We start from the raw sequence: 23511 nt of genomic DNA on the forward strand, positions 1-23511 counted from the left end.
GGCACAGCAGGGCGGCCCCCCTGCACTTGCACATGGGAGCTGACCCGATGCGACCCCTCAGTGACAGCTCCAGGGCTCTGACCCACATGGCTGGCAAGGCCTCTATAAGGACCAGCTCCACTGTGCCTTGCCCTGGGAAGAGGCTTGTTTATCCTCCCAAACCTGGTATTTGGAGCAAAGTAAAAATTCTTTTTTAACGATTCCACTATGTACCCCTTTGCAGCCCACCTGCTGATGTATTACAGTCTAGCCAAATTTCAACAATCTAAAAATAAAAAAAGCCCAACAATCCTCTGAACTCTATTTCCAGGAATTAAGTATAAATCTAAAATTTATTTTCCCAGGCCTTTTAGTGGGCGTTATTTGCCCACTTAACAAGTAATGTTAGAATAAAAGTAAGCTTCTTATACATTTTCAGTTCATTTTTTGATGGCAGTTATACCAAAAACCACTTAAATGTCCTTTATTTTGTGATCTTCAAAAAGCTTTCCTATCCTAAAATCCTTAAGGACCGTTAAGTTGCAAATGCCCGAGTGTCAGGTGTCTTCCCACGTCTAAAGCATCAAGTGGGCAGTCTCCTTTCCTGGTGTGGAGAAGCAGTCGGACGGCCACAGAAGGGGAAATACAATGGAGTTAAATATTCATGGCCTCATTTAACTTTTCAAAAATGACTTTGGTTGTCCAGGGAATCCCAAAACAACAACTGAGTTGCTATGCATTAGACCGTCATGGGACATCTGAGAAGCATCCCATTCCATACGTTCCCCGCATTCAGCCTCGTTGGCCGAGGGCCATTTCCTGTTCTGGGTGCACTGCTGGGGGCAGGAGAGTGGGAGGCACGGCCCCGGGCACCCACGCAGGAGCACCGCTGGTCACGGGCTGCGGAGGGCCAGGTGCGGAGGGGCCGCTGGCCGCAGCGCGCCCTCTGAAGTCCGAGAGGCTCTCTTGTTCCGTCTGGGAGACGCACTGACGTCTGAAGCTCTGCGGCACTGCATGGCTTGCCTCTTCCTTGGGGTCCTGTTGTAAGGAAAGCCCTGACATGCCCGGGAGCCGCCGCTTGGGAACCCCTTGGCTTACTGGCTTCAGTTTGGCTGAGAAACGATGGGCCGCCTCGCACCCAGCCCTGCTCCCCGCGGCACAGTGCTGTGGGAAAGAACACGCTGCGCACTCGCTCACTCCTGTCCAGGAGCCGCCCGAGGCTGCCGTCCGTCTGACGGTGGGCAGCGCCAGGCACCGTCTCCTCCCCGCCAGGTCTCCCGCCTTTTCCCTCGCTTAGGCGGCTAAGTTTTCTTCCTTCCCAGGGCATGCTTTGAATGGCTCTTCCGCTCAGAGCTGGCGTTGCTGAAGGCAGGCAGGATTGTGCTCAGGTGTTTTCTAAGGAGGCGTTTTCTTTTATCCTCACATCAGCTTCTAGGTGGCTCTAAATGAGGCTTCTGAGAGAGAGAGAAAATAAACCTTTCAAAACGGAAGTGGCTGGAGATTTAGGTTTTCCGTAGGCAGCCTCACCTTAATTAGAAAAGTGTAATGTCTGTGTAGCTTCACAGAAAATTGTATTAAGTGAATTTCAGGAGCACTGTTTTCTTTCCTAAAACTGAAACGAGTAGTTAAAAGAAATTTGGAAAGGTGAATTCTCAATGCAGAAAGGTGGATCATGTTTATTTTTAATTATGGCTGTAGCTTGCGGTCAAATTTTTTCTTTTAAGAATAAAATCTTACTTGAAAGACATTTGTTGAGATCGTCAGAATCCAACAGAATGCAAGGAAAGACTCTTGAAGTCATAAAATAAGCAACAAAGAATTCTAGAGAGAATCTTAACAATTGAGAACAAATTGGAGATCTGGAAAGTTTAATCGCAAAGGAAATAATATGCTGCTTCCCGTGGTTAAGGATCTAAAGCAATATTTGTCTTCCGTGTGCCCGGTGCCTTTGAGCTGACAACTCCAGAGGTCTTTTTCTAGTAGAAGGAGCCATTTTTTTTTTTTTCTGCAACTTTGATTTAAAAATTAGGAAATCGGTGCTGTCGGGCGCCTTCCCACCAGGAGTGGAGGACGTCCACAGTGACGCCAGCTGAACATTGTTCGTCTGAAATTCGCCCTGATTTAAAATGCAAGGAAGTAGCAACAATGCTTTCATATCCTGTTTCCATTCCAGGGTTATCCCTGAGATGAATTTCCCCAAACATTTATGGGAACGGGTTTGCCACTCAAAATAGTGACATAAGGTAGAAAATGTCTGTTACCACAGCGAGAAGGAGAATTCGGAGATATGCTGTTAAAAGAAGGAAACCTGAATGTTAGAGAATAGTGAAAACGAACAACATCAAGTGATAACTCATTCCTCTTCCCTGTTTCCGTGTTTGTGTTTAACTTAAATTTTGGAGACAGAATCTACAATTTGTTCACAAATCAGTTATTTAGTAGTGTGAATAAGCAGTATAACATCACATCTGCCAGAGACAGTGAGCGGACGCCAGTACATTCTAGACTCATCTGCGGTGTGGCATCGGGTACTAACCTCGCTGGTGCGGCCACTGGCAGCCCTGGCCCCTGGAGCATCGCCATTGCTGACCTGGTTTCGTGCTTCCACTAAGCTTCTCTTCTTCTCTACAAGGGTTTTTAATTTTTGTGATTTAATCTCTACTTAATTTCTTTTAAGTATATATACATACATATAAATAGTGGTTAGCTAAATGATTCTAAGGTGAAATGGAAGGAAATGAAGAGAAATCCTAAAAAGCTGTTTTGTTTTAAGCAAAACGAAGGCTTAAAACGTGCAGTTTCTTTTCCGTTTGAAATTTGGCTTACCGTGGTGCTCTGCAAACTTTGGTCGTGATTGATCCTGTCGTTGATAAATGCTGGCCAATAGCCGGGAGCCGGGAGCCGGGCCACCGAGTGATTCCCGCATAATCCCCTGCACTAATCACTCACCCCCTGTGCACAGCCAACTAATTTTGTGGTATCTGCTCCCCTGATTTGAATTGGTCCTAATTTCTCTTTTTCCTTCTGTCCTTTCTCCCCTTTTGATAGCTTCTCTTGCCTCTTGCTGCTGCAAGAATGTCTGAGGAGTCTTACTTTGAGTCTAAAACAGAGGAGTCAAACAGTGCAGAGATGTCCTGTCAGATCACGGCCGCGAGTAACGGGGAGGGCCACGGCGTGAGCCCCAGCCTGCAGGCCATGATGCTCATGGGCTTTGGGGACATCTTCTCCATGAACAGAGCAGGAGCCGTGCTGCACTCGGGGGTGCAGATAAACATGCAGGCCAAGCAGAACTCCTCCAAAACCACGTCCAAGAGGAGGGGGAAGAAGGTCCACATGGCCCTGGGGTTCAGTGATTTTGACCTGTCAGAAGGTGACGATGACGGTGATGACGGTGAGGAGGATGGCCTGGACAACAATAGCGAATGAAAGCAGAAAGCCGAGTGAGAAAATCGAGACTGTCCAGAGACACGAGCGAAAGAGCAAGAAACTCGCTATCTCAGTCTGTGCAGACCCCAGTGGAGGAGGCAGAAAACCCAGCACGCATGTCTAGGCCAACACACTTACATGACAGTCGTTTCTTTATCAGTTTCACTTTTGATTTCTTGGCTTACAGAAAAAACGGGGCCGGGGGGTGGGGTGGGGGGAATTAAACCAGAGCGGTATTTATGAATCAGCAAGTCGGTGCCTGATTATAGAAACCTGTGGTCCTCTACACACTGTGCTGTTTTTAAACTGGTGACACTCTGCCTTTGTCTTTTCCAATGAGAACGTCAGCGTTTGTCATTGACTTGGTTTCCTCCATCCGGTTGGTTGGGAAAGCTAACATTTGGGGCAAGCGCTCTTCACCCCTCACTGTCCCTGACACCGGATCCTTCCCTAGCGTGTCTGTCTGTTCTTACGGCAACGCTCCCTAAGGGGTCAGCAATGGCTGCTGCGTGGCTTTCAGATCCAGCCACTAGGAAACAGAGCCGAGAGAAGGGCAGAGCAAAATGTTGTTCCAGGAACAGCTAAACAGCAAGAATTTCCTGTAGCCCACGTGCAGAAGAAGTGCTCTGATTTGAAACCAACCAGCAGACGCTGCAGGCTTTGTCAGCTGTCCCAGCCGTGGCATCGAGGACAGGGACCCCTGCAGGCCTGTGAGTGCTGTGTCCACGCCTGCCCTGCTGTCTCAGCTGGGGCTGGGTGTGGCTGGTTGTCTTCCACGGACATGTATAATCATCCTGGATGCTAAATGTACATGCAGATATTTAAATAGGAAAATAAGCGTTATAAAAGGAAGAGCGAAGGCAAGGTGTCCTTCCTTGGGCAGAAGTGCTGGCTGAAGGGTTCTGTCCTCGCCAAGGCCGGCCTGCCCAGAGCCCTGCTCAGAGCAGGGAGGCCCTGAGAGAAGCCAGTCCCAGGGCCGCTCTGTAAACCTCGCTGCCCCTTGGCACACAGGACGTTAGCACGCGGTCCTCGTCAGCGCCTGCTTAAACGATCAAACACTGTTTAAATCAAATCGCAGGGGCTGGCACCGTGGCTCACTAGGTTAATCCTACGCCCTGCACCACCAGCATCCCATATGGGCGCCGCGTTCTAGTCCCAGTTGCTCCACTTCCAGTCCAGCTCTCTGCTGTGGCCCGGGAAGGCACTGGAGGATGGCCTAGGTGCTTGGGCCCCTGCACCCATGTGGGAGACCAGGAGGAAGGACCTGGCTCCTGGCTTCAGATCGGCGTAGCTCTGGCCATAGCGGCCATTTGGGGGGTGAACAATGGAAGGAAGACCTTTCTCTGTCTCTCACTAACTCTGTCAAATAAATAAATAAATAAAAATTAAATCACAAACACCTGTAAGTTGACAGACAAAAGGACAAAGACTTTTCCTATCTAAATTCATTCATGTGTTAAACTAAAATGCTTCTGGTGGTTCTTTATTTTCTTTTTTTATAAAGATTGATTTTATGTATTTGAAAACTGGTGTTAGAGAGAGAGAGAGATCTTCTATCTGCTAGTTCACTTCCCAAATAGCCACAATGGCTAGGGCTGCGGCAGTCTGAAGCCAGGAGCCAAGAGCTTTTTCCTGATCTCCCATGTGGGTGCAGGGGCCCAAGCACTTAGGCCACCTTCCGCTGCTTTCCCAGACACATTATCAGGGAGCTGGATCGGAAGTGGAGCAGCCAGGACTTGAACCAGTGCCCATATGTTGGTGGTTCTTTCTATGGAAGTTTTAAGACAGGATACCATCACAGATGTTAGCTAACACTGTCTCTAAGTATATTTGATCTTAAAAATGTGCAGAGTTGCTGACTCTCACCCCCACAGAGAACTGAGAATTACAGCTGAGTGACCAGCATGCTGCGCGAGCTTATCTGGAGAGAGGTAAACAGATAGCACGCCTTGGCTGTGAGCTGTAGAACAGTCTTCACAGCCTTGTGACGCAGGCAGCACCCAGAGTCTGATCATGGCTCCAAGCCCTGGGTCCAGGTGCTTCACAGCCCTGGGCTAATTGTTGAGTCCATGTTATGCTCATCTTGAACAAGTGACAAATGAAAACCTACTTCTAAAGACTGTCGCGATATTATAGGTAGGGCCATGTGTGAGGCACTTCATACAGTACCAGGCCCATGGTAAGTGACCAGTAGACATTAGCTTAACGTCATTAACTGTGCCAGTGAAAAGACTCTGAAAAATAAGCAGTTTCAGTAATCTCAGTGATCAGTTTCAAGTGATACTTGCTTAATAGCATGAAATGAAATTTTAAATGGCTAGCTTTCAGGACAGATAAAGAGAACATTCTTAGAACGTAAGCTGTACAAACACATTTGTTCTGTTGCTCTGGCAAAACCAAGAGCCCTGGCCAGACTCACCTGGTCGGAGGTGCTGCAGGCCAGTGCAGGTGCACCTTTCTCCTGGAAGCGGGGCTCCCCACACCCCCGCTCTGCCATGCTCTCTCTGTCTCTGCACAGCAGATGCAGGCCCATGCCCCACAGGCAGGCAGCCTGTCCATGCCCAGACACGGAGGAACGCTCCCTGACTCAAGCAGAAAATCCTGGAGTGGAGCAGAGGCAGGAGTTGCCACTGTTGGCTGCCCAGCCTGCCCTGGGGCAGGAGGGCCCAGCAGCCGGAAGCAGACAGCCAAAGGCCTGGGGTGTACACGCCTCTTGCACTTCTTCCTGGCAGAGGTAAAGTCATTTGTTCAGCGGATACGGACTGAGCCCCTTCTCTGTGCCAGGTACTGCTCTAGGGACTGGCTAGATGAAAGTCTTGGCGCTCATGGACCTCATGGGCTAGTGAATGGTGAGCCACAGTCAACAAATGCATCATTCAACATGCTAGGGAGAGATAAAAATGGGGAAAAGAAACAACACAGCACGGGGGTCAGGCCCATGTGATCAGGAAAGGCCTCACGGACAGGGAAGCAGAGAGCTGCGATGGTGAGTGGTGTCCACGAGCTACGAGATCTGTGCACTTGATGTGAAAACATAAACCTTGCCACTCGTGTCAGAGTAGTCAGCAACACATTCGCAACATAGAAGCCCAGTGAAACTGGGCAAGGCATTTTTTTTTAACTCTACATAGAAATCCATCTACTTAAAAATAGTTTTGGTGCATTAGTAAAACATCCAAATAGGCCAACAGGACTAAAAGAGAAAAGCAACAGGACTCTGCCTACAGCCAGACTGACCGGTAGTTAGGCAGTGTTTCCCTCGCCTCGTAACTGCTGCCGTCTTCCGGGGGGGCTGTAGCTCAGGACTCAACCTTGCAGGAGCTGTGAGCTCAGATACAGCAGAACGGGCCTCAGTGACGAGCTGAGAACCGAGCTGTGGGTCCTGACTATGTCACATTGGCTATTCTACCTTGTAGTGGTCTGAAAATGTTAAAAAGGCCCTGACATCTGAGTCATCCAAATGAAATTTTATACTGCTCTCTGTGTATAAAGATTACTTAGAAGACTTTAGACTGTTTTCCTAGTTTTTAAAAAGAAACAATTGGCCGTATGCAGAATTCTAAAAATGATGCTGTTTGTACAGCTTCCGATTCACTTTGTATCTGTTTGAAATGGCAAACTTCCATTGTTGGGTTTAGTTCCCATTCCCCGACTTACACAAAACTGTACCTGTAGTAAGAGAAGAGTTAAAGAGAAATGGCAGAAATTGAGAGATTTCAGAATAAGAATTGAAACCTTAAATTGTGGTCATGCCTGGGGGCGTCGTACACCTGCCATCCCTCTTCACTTGTAAGGTTGCCTCTGTGCAGGGTTTGATAAAAACCAGTTCTCAGCCAGGGTAGTTCTGTTACCAGGGTTTGGGACGGCTAGGGCACATTTTTTGGTTGTCACCAAGACTGGGGCAGCATTTAGCACCATCCCTTCTCCATGGGGAAAGAATTCCACAAAATGGCTCAAGTCAAAAGCTGGGTTTTTTTTAGAACCGCCACAACTACCCACTGTGAATTTTGTGTCTCTGTGGCTTTGTCTTATATCACCACTTACAGAAGTGGTTTCTTTCCCCCTGAAAAACGCTGGTGGAAGTTTCATGAAACAGTTAAATTACGGGCGCAGGGGAGACTCCTGCTAACTTCACAACAAATAAAAAATAAGAAAACTCACTGAGGTCACTACAGTTCTGCAAAGTAGCCAGAGGACTTTCAAAGGCTCCTTTTTCCTAACAGTCATGTTTTTAAAGCAAAATCACAGTTTACCAGTGGGGAGAGCTTGTTCCTGAGGCCCGGAGGCGGGGGCTGGGGGGGGGGGGTGCTGTTGGGGGCAGTTTGCAGCTGAGGTATTCACACTTGATGAGAGCTTCCTTCGGAGGGGAGGAAGGGGGTGGGGGAGATCCAGAAAGACGACTGCTCACCGTACTCTGTCCATCCCTTTGTCACCCACCGGAGTGGTAAGAGCTTTGTCAAAGAGAACTTGGGAACTTGGGTTCTGAGTTAACTATTCGTGCTCTCTTTGGATTTTTGTTCAACTAGGCTTTCCAAACTAGTTGTCTCACCATACCAAATACATGATAGAGCGTACTTTCTATAATCAGGCACCTTTTGCTGCTTGGGAGTAAGACTGTTTTCCTTTTTGATTTTAAGCACCGCCAGGGAGAGGAATCTGCTGTATTTTTTTTTTTTTTTTTTTTTGATTGTAGCATAGTCTGCTAGCTGTCGCTGCAGCATGTCTGCAGCGGGGCTCTCTGGGCCTCCAGCCCGGCTGCCGCACACTCCCAGCCTCCTTTGCACTCTGTTGCCCAAGAGGAGCTTTCTGGCGTGTGGTTATTTACTCCAAAACCAGAGTTTCAAGCGCCTACATGAGTTATTTTGTATTGTGTGCAGAATAGTTTTATCTTTTATTGTCAGATATGATACACTGCACAAACTGCTTTTGCACTCTTAAAAATTTTGTATTAAATAATAGGAAATATTTATATCTTTTGAGTGTGAGCTTTGACTAGATGGCATTATCACTTTATTTTGTGTGTGTGCGCGTGCGTGTGTTTTAACAAAAGCTTGTTCTCAGTTACTCGATTGCAATGTTATTCTGAGCAAGTCCTAGGCCACATATCCTGTATCGTGTTTGTATGGAAGATTTAAGCTTTACTCTTAGACGCTAAGACCGTTGAGTTACTGACTTCATGGCTGGAAGCTGCTAATTCCAGCACCAAGGCCACAATGTATTCAGAGATCCAAGTCGGTGTCATACATTTCGTTTTGATGTGAACTTCGCTTTGCTCTCCTTTGTTCTAAGACTCCATTTTGCAATAAACGTTTTGACAGTAAATCCCTTTGTTATGTGTTGCTGTGTACATAAGACATCATTTAGGTCGGAATCGGCGTCATCCGGGCACACGCACAAGTGTTCACTTTTCCCCCCTGAAGTCAGTTGGAGTGTAAATAATGAATTTGTAAAGTGGTGGGGCAGTCATGAGGGATTTTTTTTAATCCGCAAAGAAAGAAAGAAAGGCTTAGAACTGATCCTAGGGCCTAGCACTGATATGTTAACAAGGTGCAGAAAACAAAGGCAACTGCTAGCCTCCGTGTGGCTGGAGACCATTAACTCCCGTCCCTGGCTTGCCAAATGCAAACCGCCTGGAAGCCGCGCCAAGCTCCAGCCTTCCTCTCACTGATCTCTGCAAGCCTTGTGCAAAGGACCCTGCTGGAGTGAGTGCCAGGCCGACTCCAGGCCGGCGGCCTCCTGCTGACGAGCCATCCTCAGCACGGGAGAACTCCTCTCCTGTGCACATTCAAACCAGAGATGCTGCTTCATTTGCAACCTCTGTTCTCATCAGAAATACTTAGTTCCCGGTTTGGTTTAGCACAACATTTGGGAATTATATAAAAGTCAAAATGCCGCACATCCCCCTTGCTTCCTGTAAAAGGCGGCCTTGATGCTGGGAAATGTTTGTGTAACTCAGCCTCTTGTTTCTTGAACTAATCAACAAGTCCCTTCTTACACACTCGCTTCTGCTGTTCGGAAGAAGGGAGTGACATGATCCTGCAGCTGCATCCAGCTGCCCAGGGAAGAAATAAAACTTGTCGTGCACTTCATTTGATCCAGTTCAGCTTTAGATGCTATTCCTCAAGTCTCTCTTCTTTCCACATAAATGAAGCAGGTGAGTGCCCTTGGCAACACCTACACGCCTCGGGGGAGCCAGGGGGCTGTGCCATTTGGGGAATCCACGTGCAGGGGGCAGCATATTGGCATTATGACAATTCCATGAACACTGCATGTCCTTGGAACTTCTCTGCTGCTTAGACTGTATGGTCCTGTTTATTGTAACCAGTGGGCTTTTTTAAAAAATTTATGTAGACAGCAGAGCAACAGAGAGAGGTAGAGATAGAGAGATCCTCTATCCACTGGTTCACTCCTCAAATGTCCTCAACAGCCAGGGCTGGGCCAGGCCAAGGCCAGAAGCCAGGAGCTCCATGCAGGTGTCCCCCATGGGTAGCAGGGGTCCAGGCACTTGAGCCATCTTCCCCCGCCATCTTCCCAGGTAAATTAGCTGGGAGCTGCATCCGAAGCAGAGCAGCCAACGCAAACCGGCACTTTGGAAATGGGAAGTGACTTTACCCACTGCACCACCACATCAGCCCCCAGCCAGGGGGGTCTTTTACAAAACGTTCTGCTTGACCCCACAGAGTCCACCTCCTCTCCCCTTTTCTCCAGAATGAACTCACTGCCTGTGTGGCCCAGTTAGGGGCATATGCCACCCCTACCCTGCCCTGCCCCAGCTCCTACCACTGCCAGTGTTTTGCCTGGTTGCGTCTCTTCATCTGGAATCCTCTGTCTTCTCCTTGCCCCGCGGTGCCCTGCTCAAGCCCCTGTGCCTCTCATTCCTTTGTCTTCTGCTGGGGAACCCTCGGTGAAGACCCCAGTCTTGAGTCTACTCACAGGCACTGACTCTGCCAGGGAGCTGAGGATTTCAGTGAGAGCGCCCTTCAGTTTTATCCATTTTGCAAAGTTGGTCAACAAAAACTGACCAGCTTTTGTCTGCAAGGTACTGAGTCAACTAAGAGGGTGGCCTTGGGCTCCCCCGTGTATGATCCGTACCCGCTCCACCCTCTAGTTAAGTTAAAAAGCTCCATGAAGACATGCACTGTGGCTTTCCTAGCAGAGTTTGGAGTACTTAGAAAATGAATACAGATTAGAGAGATTCACCCACCATCCTCTGGTTCTTAACACAAATCATAAAAGCAGCCAAATACAGATTCTTTTTCCATCTCACTCATAAGGAAATAGGATTTGTAAGAGGCTGAATGGTACTTTGCCGTGCTCTCTCATGAGCCATCCAAACATTTTGACAAGTTCAGCTAGTTAAAGGCTAATGACTCCATCAAATCAAATTCTAATTCAACCCGGAGGCCACACCAACTTTTTCAACTTAAGTAAGCATTTATTATTTAGATGACGGCCGAGGGGCTCTTTGTCTCCGAGAATGGTGTGGGCTGACGTGCCCTGCGGAAGGCTTCATCCACGCTGTGCACCTGACACGAGGGACTTCGTCTGTTTCAGTGCCCGCGCTGGAACAGTGCCCGTTGCACGCATCCTTCCTCCATGGGCCTTGGAAAGATAATGCAAGTGAGACAGTTAAAGACTCAAACTCACCCGTGAGAACGGTCGTGATGGGGCATCTGGTTCCCGAGTGGCAGTAGTAACCAGACGACCCTCACTCTGAGAATTCCCAGGAAAGCTCCGCTCTCTGGTGGACGTCAACAATTTCCTGACCACCAAGGCCCTACTGTGGGATGTAAAACCAAGCAATATGCCAGTGTCCACGAAGTCCCTCCTGAAACAGCTCACCAAGTACCATGGACTGTTTCAGAGAGATGGGTGGCGTTCCCAGCTGCTAGGGTCAGAAGATCCTGTAAGCACTCAGCATTTCCTCTTAAGTTCAGGAAAACTGTTTTCCTGTCCACCTGCCCTCCAGGAGGAATAAGGCCAGAGCAGCACCTGGGAGCTAAGAGTGACACAAGAGGGTAAACCCCCAAAAATGATAATGTTACCTTTTTTTTTTTTTCATTTCATTCGTATTTCCCACGCAGCTGCTGCCTTCCTTTGAGATTGGCGCATGGACCGAAGACGACGTGGTAAGCTTGTATTGATGCCTCGTGTGAGCGGGGCAGGTGTTTCTTCTATTAGTCTACGTGCTTTAAAATGCAGCTAGAGGGGTTTGCTCCTTAGGAAAGTCTAACTGCAGTTGACAGATTCCGATTTTTAAAGTTTTGAATGCAATAATGATTGAAAACAAAGCCTCAAGAGGAAAGCAAGTGGCTCTTCCAGGCTTATAAGAGGGTCTCGCCCATTCGCTCTGAAAGTATTCCAGAGGACAATAAACACCACTGGCAAAAGTAAAGCAGTGACCCAGGATACCCAATAAACGTACTTGAAAAAATACTGAACTTAATGGTCTTAACGTGCCAAGCGTAGACTTGAACCATGGTGGAGAACCGTGGGGATCTTGGCAGAGTTGGGCCAGGCGTCCCTGAACTAGGCTTCCTTCTGCCTGGACCTGCCACCCTCCCTCTGCCAGTCTCTGCAGCCTATTTAGTCCAAAGGAAGTCCCGCCCTCTGCCTACTGGGCAGCAAACCCAAGGGATGCTCCCGCTTCCCCGCTTTGCCGTACCTGTTCCTTAGTGACCAGCCAGGTCTGAGAATTCCTGATCAGAGACCTCAGGGACTTAGTCCTGTCCAAGTCCATTTTACAATGCAAGGGTTGTCACTAAGCGAAGAAAAGGCAAACGATGTGGCGCCAGTCTTAGCGGATATGGGCCCCACCCCAGGGAACAGGCCAGGTACCACAGGTACTGACTCCCTTCCAGAAACTCCCAAAGGCCTGTCTGCACAGCCCATCCTGACTTGTAGGCCGGGGCATGTCCCTCTCTGCCCTCTGAGTTCTTGTGAAATGAAACACCCTCAGCGTCAGCGGACGTCTTTGGCTTCTGCAAAGGAGGAAACATGGCGCCAGTTGCCTCTGTGCCTTCCCGTTCACTGAGCCCCGCAGCCGAGCTCCCCTGCCAGCCCTGCTTAACGCGGAAAGAGGATCTGGGCCCTCCTCTACCATGGGCCTGGATGTCATCTCTTTATCCCCAGCGGCCAAGTTGGCCCATCTCACCCGAGAAGACATTTTTACAAAAGCACTGGGTTCTAACAGTTATTTTTAGGCTTGGTTCTGAGGTTGGGTGGCTTCCAGGCCATTTAAATACAATTCCAGCGGTGAGGACCTCCCCCTCCCCTACACCCCGAGAATCAGAGGGACTGAGTCAGGCTTCTTGTCTGTGTGCCTTCACCCTGGCAGTAGGAGAGACCACTGGTGCTCAGGTGAGATCCTAGGGGCAGGGATCCCTGAGCCCAGCCTCCTGCCACACCCAGTCCCCTGCAGGGCTCATTCTGTCCATGTCTCTGCTCTGCTGTGTGTCTCCTCTCGAAGGGGACCACTGGCACATCAGTGGAAACACCCCATCCTAAGAACCCTCAGGAAAGGGTTTTAAAATGCATCCCCTCAAAAGCAGGAGGAAAGCCCCGGGCCTTCATCCGTCCACCGGCCCCTAGGGAGGGAGGGCTCCAGTTGGAAAGCGAGAGGCGCTAAAGCTACAGAGAAAAACTGCTCCGTGTTAGCTTCGTGGGCTGAGCCGGGAATTAAAGCTGTCGTGACCCATTGCAGAGTGTGTGTTGTACTGTTATGACTGGCCACTGACTGTGCGTGAATCTTTAAGAGCAAATCTGTCCTCTCTTCCACAGTATTTTTGGGTTCAGCAGCTCGTCACAAAAGGCAAGTGGCATGACTCCCCTTCTTAACGCACGGCGGCAGCTTTGCCCTGGCTGTGGCGGTGGCTGACTCTCTTGCCTCCCGCCTGCTCCCTCCAGGCGACTCCTGTGTAGAGATGAGTGTGTACGCCAGCTTGTTCAAGGAGAACAACATCACGGGGAAGCGGCTGCTCCTTCTGGAGGAAGAAGACTTGAAAGACATGGGCATTGTCTCCAAGGGGCATATCATCCATCTAAAGGTACCTCGGAGCGGGAGGCGCCATTGGCCCATCTTGGTGGAGCACCTGCCATGTGGTCCCATCAATGGTTCCGGGCTGTGCTTCTTGCTGTCCCCATGGGATCCTGACTCCCCCCTCCTAAATCCAGCGCCAAGGTCACTCCCTGGCACAGCAGAACCCACCTGGATATACCCAGTCGTCACCCCTGTGCACTCAGGGAGGCACAGGTTTGGTGGAGAAGACAGGTGTCACTGGGCGAGAGGCCACGAAGGAGGTGGGGTTGGGATGAGGAAGGGGTGGGTATTAGCCAGGCAAAGGGAGGGGGTCCCCGGGGAGAGGCCTGAGTGTGGAAGGAGGCCTAGTGTGCAGGCCTGAAAGAAAGGGGGCGCGGTGCTTGGAGAACAGCCTGGAATAGCAGGCGGCCACTCCCCGTAACACTGCAGGTCCCGGCACCCCTTAGAGACCCCTCAGGTCCTGGAACTTGCACATGACCCATGACCCAGGTGAAATGGAAGCCAGTGATGGGAAGGTGTGTGGAATCTGCAGTCATCATGGCTGTGCCTGGGGACAGGTGCCTCCCTCTGTGCGCTGTCATCACCCTCCTGCCCAGGAGAGCCCAGCCAGTCCCCTGAAGCTTCAGGCTGACCATAGCTTCTGGTTGGGGCAGGGATGTGGTCATTGCTACTTTTGGCAGTTAGGCAACCAGATCTGTTTTTGTTTGTTTTGGGGTTTCGCATTTCGTTACTAAACCTAGTAAGAATTGCTTGCATCTGTGTGGACATTGTTATTACTGTCTCTTTCAAGAGAGAGATTGGGTGGATAGAGGGGGTGTGCACAAGTTAGGAGAGGGGGCTAGGGTTTGGCACAGCAATTAGGGGGCCGCTTGGATGCCCAGGTCCTATATCCAGGTGCCTGGCTTGGAGTCCCAGCTCTGCTTCCAATCCAGCTTCCTGCTAATGCGCAGCCTGGGAGGCAGCAGTGGCGCTCAAGTACTTGCGTCCCTGTCACTCATGTTGGAGACCTCGATTGAGTTCCTGGCTCCCAGTGTGGGCCTGTCCTAGCCCTGGCTCTTGCTGGCAGCTGGGGAGTAAACCAGTGGATGGAAGATGGCTCTTCTCTGTGTCTCTGTGCCCCTCTGTTCTTCAAATAACATGAAAATAAATTTTAAAATTAAACAGAGAAACAGAATAGAAGAGGAAAAGTAGAGAAAGCACTTCCTGCCCAAATCCACATCTCCCCAAAGGCCTCTCCCCTCTCCTCAGAGCTGCTCACACTGGCCTTCCTAGAGAAATCCCCAATAAGGGCCAAAGAGAAGGTTTTCACTGCGTTCGGCAGAACTGAGATCTGTGCATGGATCCGTCCTTACAGCCCTTAGCACCCTCTGCATAACGGCCAGGCACTAACCCCAGACACCATCCCCCAGACGGAAAGCTGGGCCTTGCCATCTCTTCCATCCTGTGCACGGGGCAGGGTAACTTGTCTAAGATCCGTATCTCAAAGGCTGGCAAAGAACTTGAGCTCCACCTGCACGTGTGCAAATCCGCCCTGGAAAGCCATGTCAGAATCCCAAAAGAGAAAGTTTGTAAATCTTGAACGATCTGGCAGAGACCAAATAAGATGGGCCCCCCTTCTCCTGTGCTGTCTTTGAAAAAGAACCAGTTAGGGTGAAAGGGGGTGGTGAGCTGTAACGACTCACCCAAAACCACTGAGTATCCCCTGACTTGGCCCAGGATGGTCCGGCTGGGGGAGGGGTCCCCCTAAATACTGGCCGTGTCATTAGGGCAAGCCATGTGCAGCTGTATTGGTTACTACTCAGCAGATTCAATGAGCGCCTACTAATTGCAAGAGTGGGCCTGTGAAGATTCAAGAAGGACTCCGGGGAGGAATTTACTTCCCAGGAAACAGCACGCGGGCATGCAGCTTCCTGCAGGCAGCTGACTCACTCCCTTGGCTTGAGAGGGGCCCAGAGGGAGCTGGAAAGGGAGAACTTCGCGGAGTGCGCAGCCTTGGGGTTACAGAGGAAGGGCAGAATTGGGAATGTAGGTAGGAATTGGAAAGGACCGAGAGAATCAGGAGCTAAGAGAGAAACAGGAGAGAATGTAGGGAAGAATAGGAACCGGCTGGGAGGTGAACTCACCTGCGGTAGCAGGCAGGTGGGCCAGAGCGTGCAGGCTTAGGACTTCCGCCTGGCGGGGGAGCAGCTGGGGGCAGTGCTCAGAATTGCCTCACACCTCCCTTCTAGAAGTCTCCAATGGAATTGTCAGGAGAGGCTAGATTTCCGCAAACCCAGTTAGGGGGTGACAGCGGAGAGAGTGAGGCCTGGCTCCCGAAGCAAAAGCGCACAGGTAAGAGAGTGCCGCAGGCTGCCCGCCACCTGCCACTCACACCCGGGTCCAAGAGAGCCCCGCCAGGCCCAGCCAGAGCTGCAGGTCGTGAGGCTGGACTGGTGGGGGAGGAGGCCTAGCTGTCACGGAGCTCCCTGAAAGTATTTTGGAACTGGTGGAGGGCGGCCGCACAGCACGGGGAGCGTGCTTGGCCCCCTGGAAATGGTTCCAAGGGTGGTGTATGACTTTCTCCCACTGAAGAGAGATGCTGGAAGGAAGGCACCTCCCAGACGGTCAGGGCCGTGGCTGCACCGCAGTGCTGGGAGAGAGCACGCGGGAGGCTAGCAAGGGCCAAGAGGCCCCGCAGGGGAGAGAAGAGGAAGTAGGGGGGGTGTCTGTCCCGGAAGTAGGAGACTGCGAGCGAGTGAGAGCGTAAGCAAGCGACTCTTCATCCCTGGTGCACTCCCTAAATGGCCGCAGTGGCCGGAGCTGGACCGGTTGGAAGCCAGAGCTTCTTCCAGGTCGCCCACGTGGGTGGCGGGGGCCCAAGGATTTGGGTCATCTTCCCTTGGTTTTCCTGGCACATTGGCAGGGAGTTGGATTGGAAGTGGAGAAATGTTGGGGAAGGGTAGCATCTGCCCGCACGGGGTGGGGGTGGGGGTGGCGGGTAGTGGGTGCACAGATGCTGGAAAGCCGGTTGTTAGGGTGTAGGTCAGCGTGGCGACCACCCCGCACCCACCCTCCCCCAGCCTGGGCTGGAGCTGTTGTTAGAGGGGCTGCCAGAGCGAGTGCAGCTCCCAGGTGCACGTCATTCAACCCAGCCCCTCCATGAGTGGTCCGGGCAAGCTTTCGCGAGAGAGGGTGAGGGCGAGGAGACCCAATACCTAAATCATGGCCTGCTGCCTCCCGGGGCGCAGTTAGCAGGAAGCTGGAATTGGAGCAGAGCTTTCGTTTTGCTTTAAAAAAAAAAAAAAAAAAAAAGCATCCTTCTCAGGTTGCCACTTTTATACCCTCTACACATGATCCGTTCACAGAAAAAGCTGAATTATGTCTGAGTATCCCAAAAAGTCTCAGTTTAAATTGCCCTCTTTCACAATGTGGGTTTTGTTGGGTTCATAGAAAAACCTGCACAAAGCACTAAACCCTTTAGGGAGAGTTCAGTCTTCCTGTCCCGTGTGCTTCGTTGTTTTCCCACCGTTACTGGGAGAGACAGCTGCAGTCGGTACAGCAGCACACTGACTTGTGGCCACTGCTATTTGAAGAAGGGTTTTGTGTATTGCTCAGGCTGAGGTTTAGCGTCTTTACAATATCCCATTCCTGGCCAGCGCCGTGGCTTGACAGGCTAATCCTCCGCCTTGTGGCACCAGCACACCGGGTTCTAGTGCCGGTCGGGGCGCCGGATTCTGTCCCGGTGCCCCTCTTCCAGGCCAGCTCTCTGCTATGGCCCAGGAAGGCAGTGGAGATGGCCCAAGTGCTTGGGCCCTGCACCCGCATGGGAGACCAGGAGAAGCACCTGGCTCCTGGCTTCGGATCAGCGAGATGCGCCGGGCGCAACAGCCATTGGAGGGTGAACCAACGGCAAAAAGGAAGACCTTTCTCTCTGTCTCTCTCTCACACACTATCCACTCTGCCTGTCAAAAAACAAAAAACAAACAAACAAAAAAAACAATATCCCATTCCTTTAATTGCAAACCACCACTCTACATTGGAAATTGAGTTTATGCTCCACAGGTGATGGATAGTAACACACACCCCCCCCCCCCCCCGGGATTTTATGAACCATGTAAAGAAAGAATGCTTTTATGTGTGCCTGGTAATTTTAATCCTCTCCTGATATTGAGTCATTAATAAGGTCCTGTGATTCTGTTTTTACAGTCAGCCATTGAGAAATTGACCCATGATTACCTAAACTTGTTTCACTTCCCACCGCTAATTAAGGTAAGTACAGTTTTTGTCTTACTGAGAGAATGCACTTTTATTGACATATGCACCTGTTGCATCCACACCTAAATTTGCCAATGTCGGAAACTGTCATTTGAAGTGAAATTTAATTGTATCTGTCCAACAAAGGCTCTTTGAAGCTTATGATGTGTTTACATTGAACACCCCACTTCCCCACAAGTTGAAATGTTAACAGCGCATTCATGATAAGAACACCGTGTCTCACCTTAGTGGCAGGAGGGCTAAGTGCCAGCTTTGTCAGTGAGGACCTGTGGCCTCTCGCCTGGCCCCAGGAGCCTTTCTCTGTAAGTCCCTGAAGGAATTCACATAGCAACACTCTGGATAATCAAATGCATTGGAGTGTGAGGGATTTGTTATTGGAGCAACCATATATGTATACAGTTGTCCCACTGATCCATGGGAGCTACAACTCCAAGACCCTCAGTGGATCCCAGCCCAAATGCACATACCTACCTATGATAAAGCTTGATTGATACATTAGACATAGGAAGACGTTAACAACAGGGATAAAACAGAACAGCTGAAACAATGGAGTGTGATCAAAGTTAGGTGAGACTTAGGAGCTGTTTGTTTCTGGGATTTTTCCACTTCATGTTTTCAGGCAGCAGTTGGCTGTGGCAACTGGAACCATGGAGAACAAAGTCCTGCATAAGAGGGACTGCTGTATTTAACATACTATTTTGAATAGCGTCTAAAGGAATAGGGCATGCCTTGCTGAAAAAGCAGAAACTTGCACTTAATGCACAGGGCCTACTCGGTCGCTAGCCGCAGTGGTGTGGCATAGTGAAACCCCCGAAGGTACATTTTTGCCCCCTGCTCGGTCCTCTGTCCACATTTGCTGCCAGGGCTCAGAATCCCTCTTTGGGAACAGCTGGTAAGTATCTGTGGCATGAAACCGCTGTTGAAGTCGCTCAGTGCATCCCCAGGGGAGGAGTGCTTTCCCGGGGGAAAACTGCAGAACTCAAGAGGACTGTGAAACAGAAGAGAGTGATGTTCACGTTCGAGTGCACGCGAGAGGTCACTTGGCAACATTCTCAAAGGCCTCCTGTGGCATTTCTCTTGCTATCAGTACTTGTAACCTGTAGCTTGATCCAAACCAACCAGAAGTTTAAGCAGCTGATTCACATGGAACAAACCGGTGCTGAGAATTCCTCGCCTTTGCACAAGAAGTCACAGTGACACCAGCTAGAATCAATGGTGCTTCGTTTGCATTTTAGGACTCGGGAGGTGGGCCTGAAGAGAATGAGGAAAAAATCGTGAACCTGGAACTTGTTTTTGGTTTTCACTTGAAACCAGGAACTGGCCCACAGGTAAATGGCACTTTAAATCTCTTGGGTAAATTTGTGTCTAATTCACTTTATCTCCGTGTAACTCTGATTTCTTACACACACACCCCTGACACCAGCTGTGGATACGATTCTGAATAAATTTATAGACTTCATAAAATGGCATTTAGCAGTTGGGCAGCCAGCTGCCTCTGCAGCCCAGCCTGGGAGTTTTCTGGCGCAGCGGAAGAACCCTGTGTGGGGCCGCCCAAGCCCTCGAGGTAACTCGGTGGGGCACAGGCACCCGGGCAGGCGGTGGGCACCCCGTGACCATTTGCACTGCTCGCAGTCACGGGGTCCTGACTGCTGTGTCTTTAAGGGAATGTCTCATAAAAAGAGCACCGAGAATGGAACTGCAGGCAAGATGGCAGCCCCAGTTACCAGCCGCGTGTGACCCGCGCGCATTCCATCAGCCTTTAGCTCTTCAAGTCACATTTAATTGGCCTAGGGAGCAAACGTGTTGGAGTCAGCGCAGGTGGGTGGCATTTAGAATGCCATAGATGGCTAATGATAAGGAGAACAGATGGCCCGCGTGCTGTGTGCCAGTACTGAGGTGCAAATGCTGCGCTCCCCCCGTTTGGCAAATGAGGAAACCGAGGCTCCTGCAGGTGAAATAACTTGTCCACGGGTTCCATCGGTAGCAAGTAGCAGAGTAAGGGCTTGGGCGCAGGTTTGCTGTCTGCAGAACCCAAGCTCTTGGCTACTGCACTGTTTATACCTCTCCTTGGAAAAAGCAACAGGGTTTTATAAACACGGTTCCTCACGACCTGGGTCTGGCTGCTCCGGGGAGGCTGGGATGGGCTCAGCTGGGCACCTGGCCTTTGTTAATAAACCATGCCTTCTCCAGGGCATTCCGGGGAGCCATTGGTTGGGAATGATTAGAAATTGCTGTGAGGGCCGGAGCTGCCCCGGGGCTACAGAAGGCGCTGTTTCTAGACGCTCGGGCAGGGAGTGTCTTGCCCACGCCACTACAGGTGTGGTGATGCTACAGGTGTGGTGATGCTTCAGCTCACTGGACACCGTTACCTCCCTGGTTTGGGCCACAAAACTTGGTTGAATGAAAGCTGCTGTGAATCCCGGTTTCAGGTTTGAGTGCTTTTCCTCTCCGTCTGTGCGTGGATCCCTGTCTGTCCATCCTCACTCTCAGAGCAGCTAAGAGGAAGTTTCTTTCTAGCAGTGGCTCAGGCCCCTCTAAGCCTCCGATTCTGCAGTTGTGGGCACCCCCAAGTCCATCCCATGATAAACAAATTGTACATCTCAATCTGCCTTCTTTAATACCCTCAATTCCGTGGCATTTAATTTGAGTTCTCTCTGTTTCAGCTTTTGCATGACTTGTCTGTGGTTAGAGGGAGAGAATCCCCTTGAAAGAGATTTATCAAGAGAAGTCTCAGCCAAGAAAATGATTCCAGTTAACAAATGACTTGTTAATGTGGAAAAACTGGAGTGTGTGTGTGTGTGTGTTTAAATCAGGAGGTATGGATGATACTTGGCTCTAGATGCAATGGTCTATGGTCTAGTTTCGACCTTGTTGTGTAGAGTACTCGGGTCATAGGTTATTCACAAGGCCTAAAGTCATCACAACTTGTTGTTCAGCTGCTTGGTCACCCATCCAGAGAAATCATTTCCACCCACTCATTCAGTAGACATTTACTGAGGACCTAACGTATGCCTCACTTGATGCTAAACGATCAGAACACAAAGTCAAAAAGCATAGTACTGGCTTGCATGGACTCCACAGCATGCTCGGAGAAACAGACCAGATGAGTGAGGGATGACGAGTTTTATAAGGCCATGGGTATCACCCTACGGAAGTGCGCTGGATGAGCTACAGCAGATGCGAAGGGCATGGGGGTGGTCATGAAGTGTTCATGGTAGAAGTCATGCTTAAACCTGAACTTGAATGGTTGGCAAGGGAGAAGACGTGGAGCGCCAAAGGAGCAGTGTGTGCAAAAGCTTGGCTGCTCAATGCCCAGAGATGCAGCAAGGGCTCCTTGAGTGAATTTCCTTGGAAACTCCCAACTCAACTCGAGCACCCTCCTTCTGGGGAGACTTGGCTTGGAGCAGAGGGAGTGGTGTTACCAGAGTTACACAGCGGCTGGTGACCAGTAAAACTGTGCTGTATGCTAAGCTATGGAGTGTGAAGGGTTTTCAGCAGAGAGTAGATAGGATCCAATTTATGTCTTTGAAAGGACTTTTCTGAGAGATGGAGAAGGAAGAATTGCGAATTTCTCGGGTAAAAGTGAAAAAGACCTAAGAGTAGACAGTGCAGACAAAAAGGTGCAAAGTGACAAGGATCTGAGGTGGTCCTGTGCTAGTGCCAGAGTTCTCAGGACACACTGAGGCAGAACCTGTGACACCATCTGTGTGTCTAGCTGGACATGGAGTGAGTGAGAGGGAGGAGCCAGCATGGTGCAGAGGCTCCTACTGTGGGCAGCTGGATGGATGGTGCTGCGCTGTGTGGCTGCAGTGGCCAACAGTGTGCAGTGACTGGAATAGGCGAGGCTCACCGGGAAAAGTTGGAAGGGATGAGCATTGAATTGGAGCCAGAAGAAGTCCATGGGCAGTTGCAAAGCAATTTCCTAAATACAGAGCTTATGCTTAGAGAATATTTGTTCCTAAAGAACTCCAGTATTTTATAAATGTCATCTCATTTATCCCCTTGACATTGTGTGTGATACGTAGTGTTGACATTGCAGACTGGGGGCAGGAGAAAGTGTGCGGCCAGTGTGAGGTAAGGCAAGGACAGAGCTGAGGCCAGAAATTATGACTGTTACTGTCTTTGTCTTAAACACACGCGAGCTCTCATACCTGGCCCAAGATAGTCAAGCCAACTATAAACTTACTTAAAATAATCCTCGAATAAACTATTGTCTAGTTTGAACTATGCATTTATGCCTGTCTGTGCCCTAGCTTCATGAAATATTTTCTCACAAATATGCTAGGAATTAATAGTCCAGTTCCTCACCTGTTACCTTGACCCTTAAATGTGGAACACACACTCACACTCACTCACTCTTCCTCAAAATCGCTATTGACTGAGTTCTCATAAACCCAACCTCACAAAGTAAAGCCTTCTGTCACCCCCAGCTCCATGACTAGCATAAGGCTTAGAAGAGATGGGCATCGGAAATTCAATTTAAGAGCTTGCATTTCTTTTTTTTTTTTTTTTTTTTTTTGATAGGCAGAGTGGACAGTGAGAGAGAGAGACAGAGAGAAAGGTCTTCCTTTTTGCCATTGGTTCACCCTCCAATGGCCGCCGTGGCCGGCGCACCGCGCTGATCCGAAGCCAAGAGCCAGGTGCTTCCTCCTGGTCTCCCATGCAGGTGCAGGGCCCAAGCACTTGGGCCATCCTCCACTGCACTCCTGGGCCACAGCAGAGAGCTGGACTGGAAGAGGAGCAACCGGGACAGAATCCGGTGCCCCGACCGGGACTAGAACCCGGTGTGCCGGTGCCACAAGGCGGAGGATTAGCCTAGTGACCAAGGCGCCGGCTTAAGAGCTTACATTTCAGAGACATTTGCTTGATTTCACCTTTTCTTTCACAAGTGGCAGCCACTGAAATAATGTCTCACAGTGACTTTATCATAAAGAAGGTGGCTACATTCCCCCTTTGCCTTGGAGAAGGGCCACCAGCTGTCAACCCCTTAAAATTGCTCTGTCATTTCAGTAACTTTAGGCCTCCTCAGAACAGTGAAAATATGACCTCACATATAAATATCCAATGTAATGTGAAAGGCTTCCGTGGTAAATAAAACCTGTCAACCTTTTGTTGTAAGAATTCAGATTAAATGTTCCCCTCGGCTGTACTTTACAACCAGATGAATTACAGCACACAATGAGGCTGATTTGCAGAATCTTGGGAATCCATCCATGTTTGCGTGCCCGGGGTCGCTTATGGCTCCATGCCTGTGAACTTGGTGTTTACTTCCACAGCCCTCCTCGGAGCCAGCCCCGTGGGTGCTGTAAGAATTCTCCCACAGACAGCGTGTCCTGTGACTTGTCCAGGAACAACCTGACTGGGCAAATGGCAGGACTGGCCCGACAGCTTCCTTAGCCATCCAAGTTACGAAGTGAGAGGAGATTTTACCCATGTACTTGACCTGTTTCTAAAGAGTACAGTTAATTATTAATTGAAAAATCATTGTGGAGGCAGCCTGGAAGTCACGGCAGCCAAACTGGCAGAAATCAGGTCTCGGAGAGTTTCTCGTGTGCGAGGCAGGAAAGGCCTATGGTGACACCGTGTTAGTCCTTTGTGAGTATTTCTCTTGTGCCATGGTTACACTCAGCTGACAGACAGCATAGCCCTGCCCTGGGGAGACTGAGAGGCAGGGAGGGAGGGGAAGTTCCCAGCCAGAGCCCCCACCGGAGAGGAGCAGCTCGCGGGAGTGAACCACTGTCCCGCCGCCTCCTTGTGGAAAGGGATGTCACTCGGCACCATGTGTGCATTGGTAATAAGAAGGCATTTTCTAG

The 23511-nt window shown here is 50.1% G+C and overlaps 1 protein-coding gene across 3 annotated transcripts in view; it reads left to right on the plus strand.

The window, feature by feature from the left end:
- The window catches only part of MAP3K20 (mitogen-activated protein kinase kinase kinase 20), a 178746-nt gene that overhangs the window by 130463 nt on the left and 24772 nt on the right, over positions 1-23511 (plus strand). For 2 of the 3 annotated variants that reach the window (XM_062187850.1, XM_062187859.1), the window contains exons 12-16: positions 11490-11534; positions 13186-13216; positions 13312-13451; positions 17630-17692; positions 18934-19026. In XM_062187850.1, the coding sequence (XP_062043834.1) occupies positions 11490-11534; positions 13186-13216; positions 13312-13451; positions 17630-17692; positions 18934-19026 (372 nt within the window). Of the gene's footprint in view, positions 1-3027; positions 6927-11489; positions 11535-13185; positions 13217-13311; positions 13452-17629; positions 17693-18933; positions 19027-23511 lie in introns of those variants that run through there. The other variant, XM_062187870.1, reaches the window with a different exon arrangement.

Source organism: Lepus europaeus, chromosome 1, assembly GCF_033115175.1.
Source record: "Lepus europaeus isolate LE1 chromosome 1, mLepTim1.pri, whole genome shotgun sequence".
NCBI classification, from domain to species: Eukaryota; Metazoa; Chordata; class Mammalia; order Lagomorpha; family Leporidae; genus Lepus; species Lepus europaeus.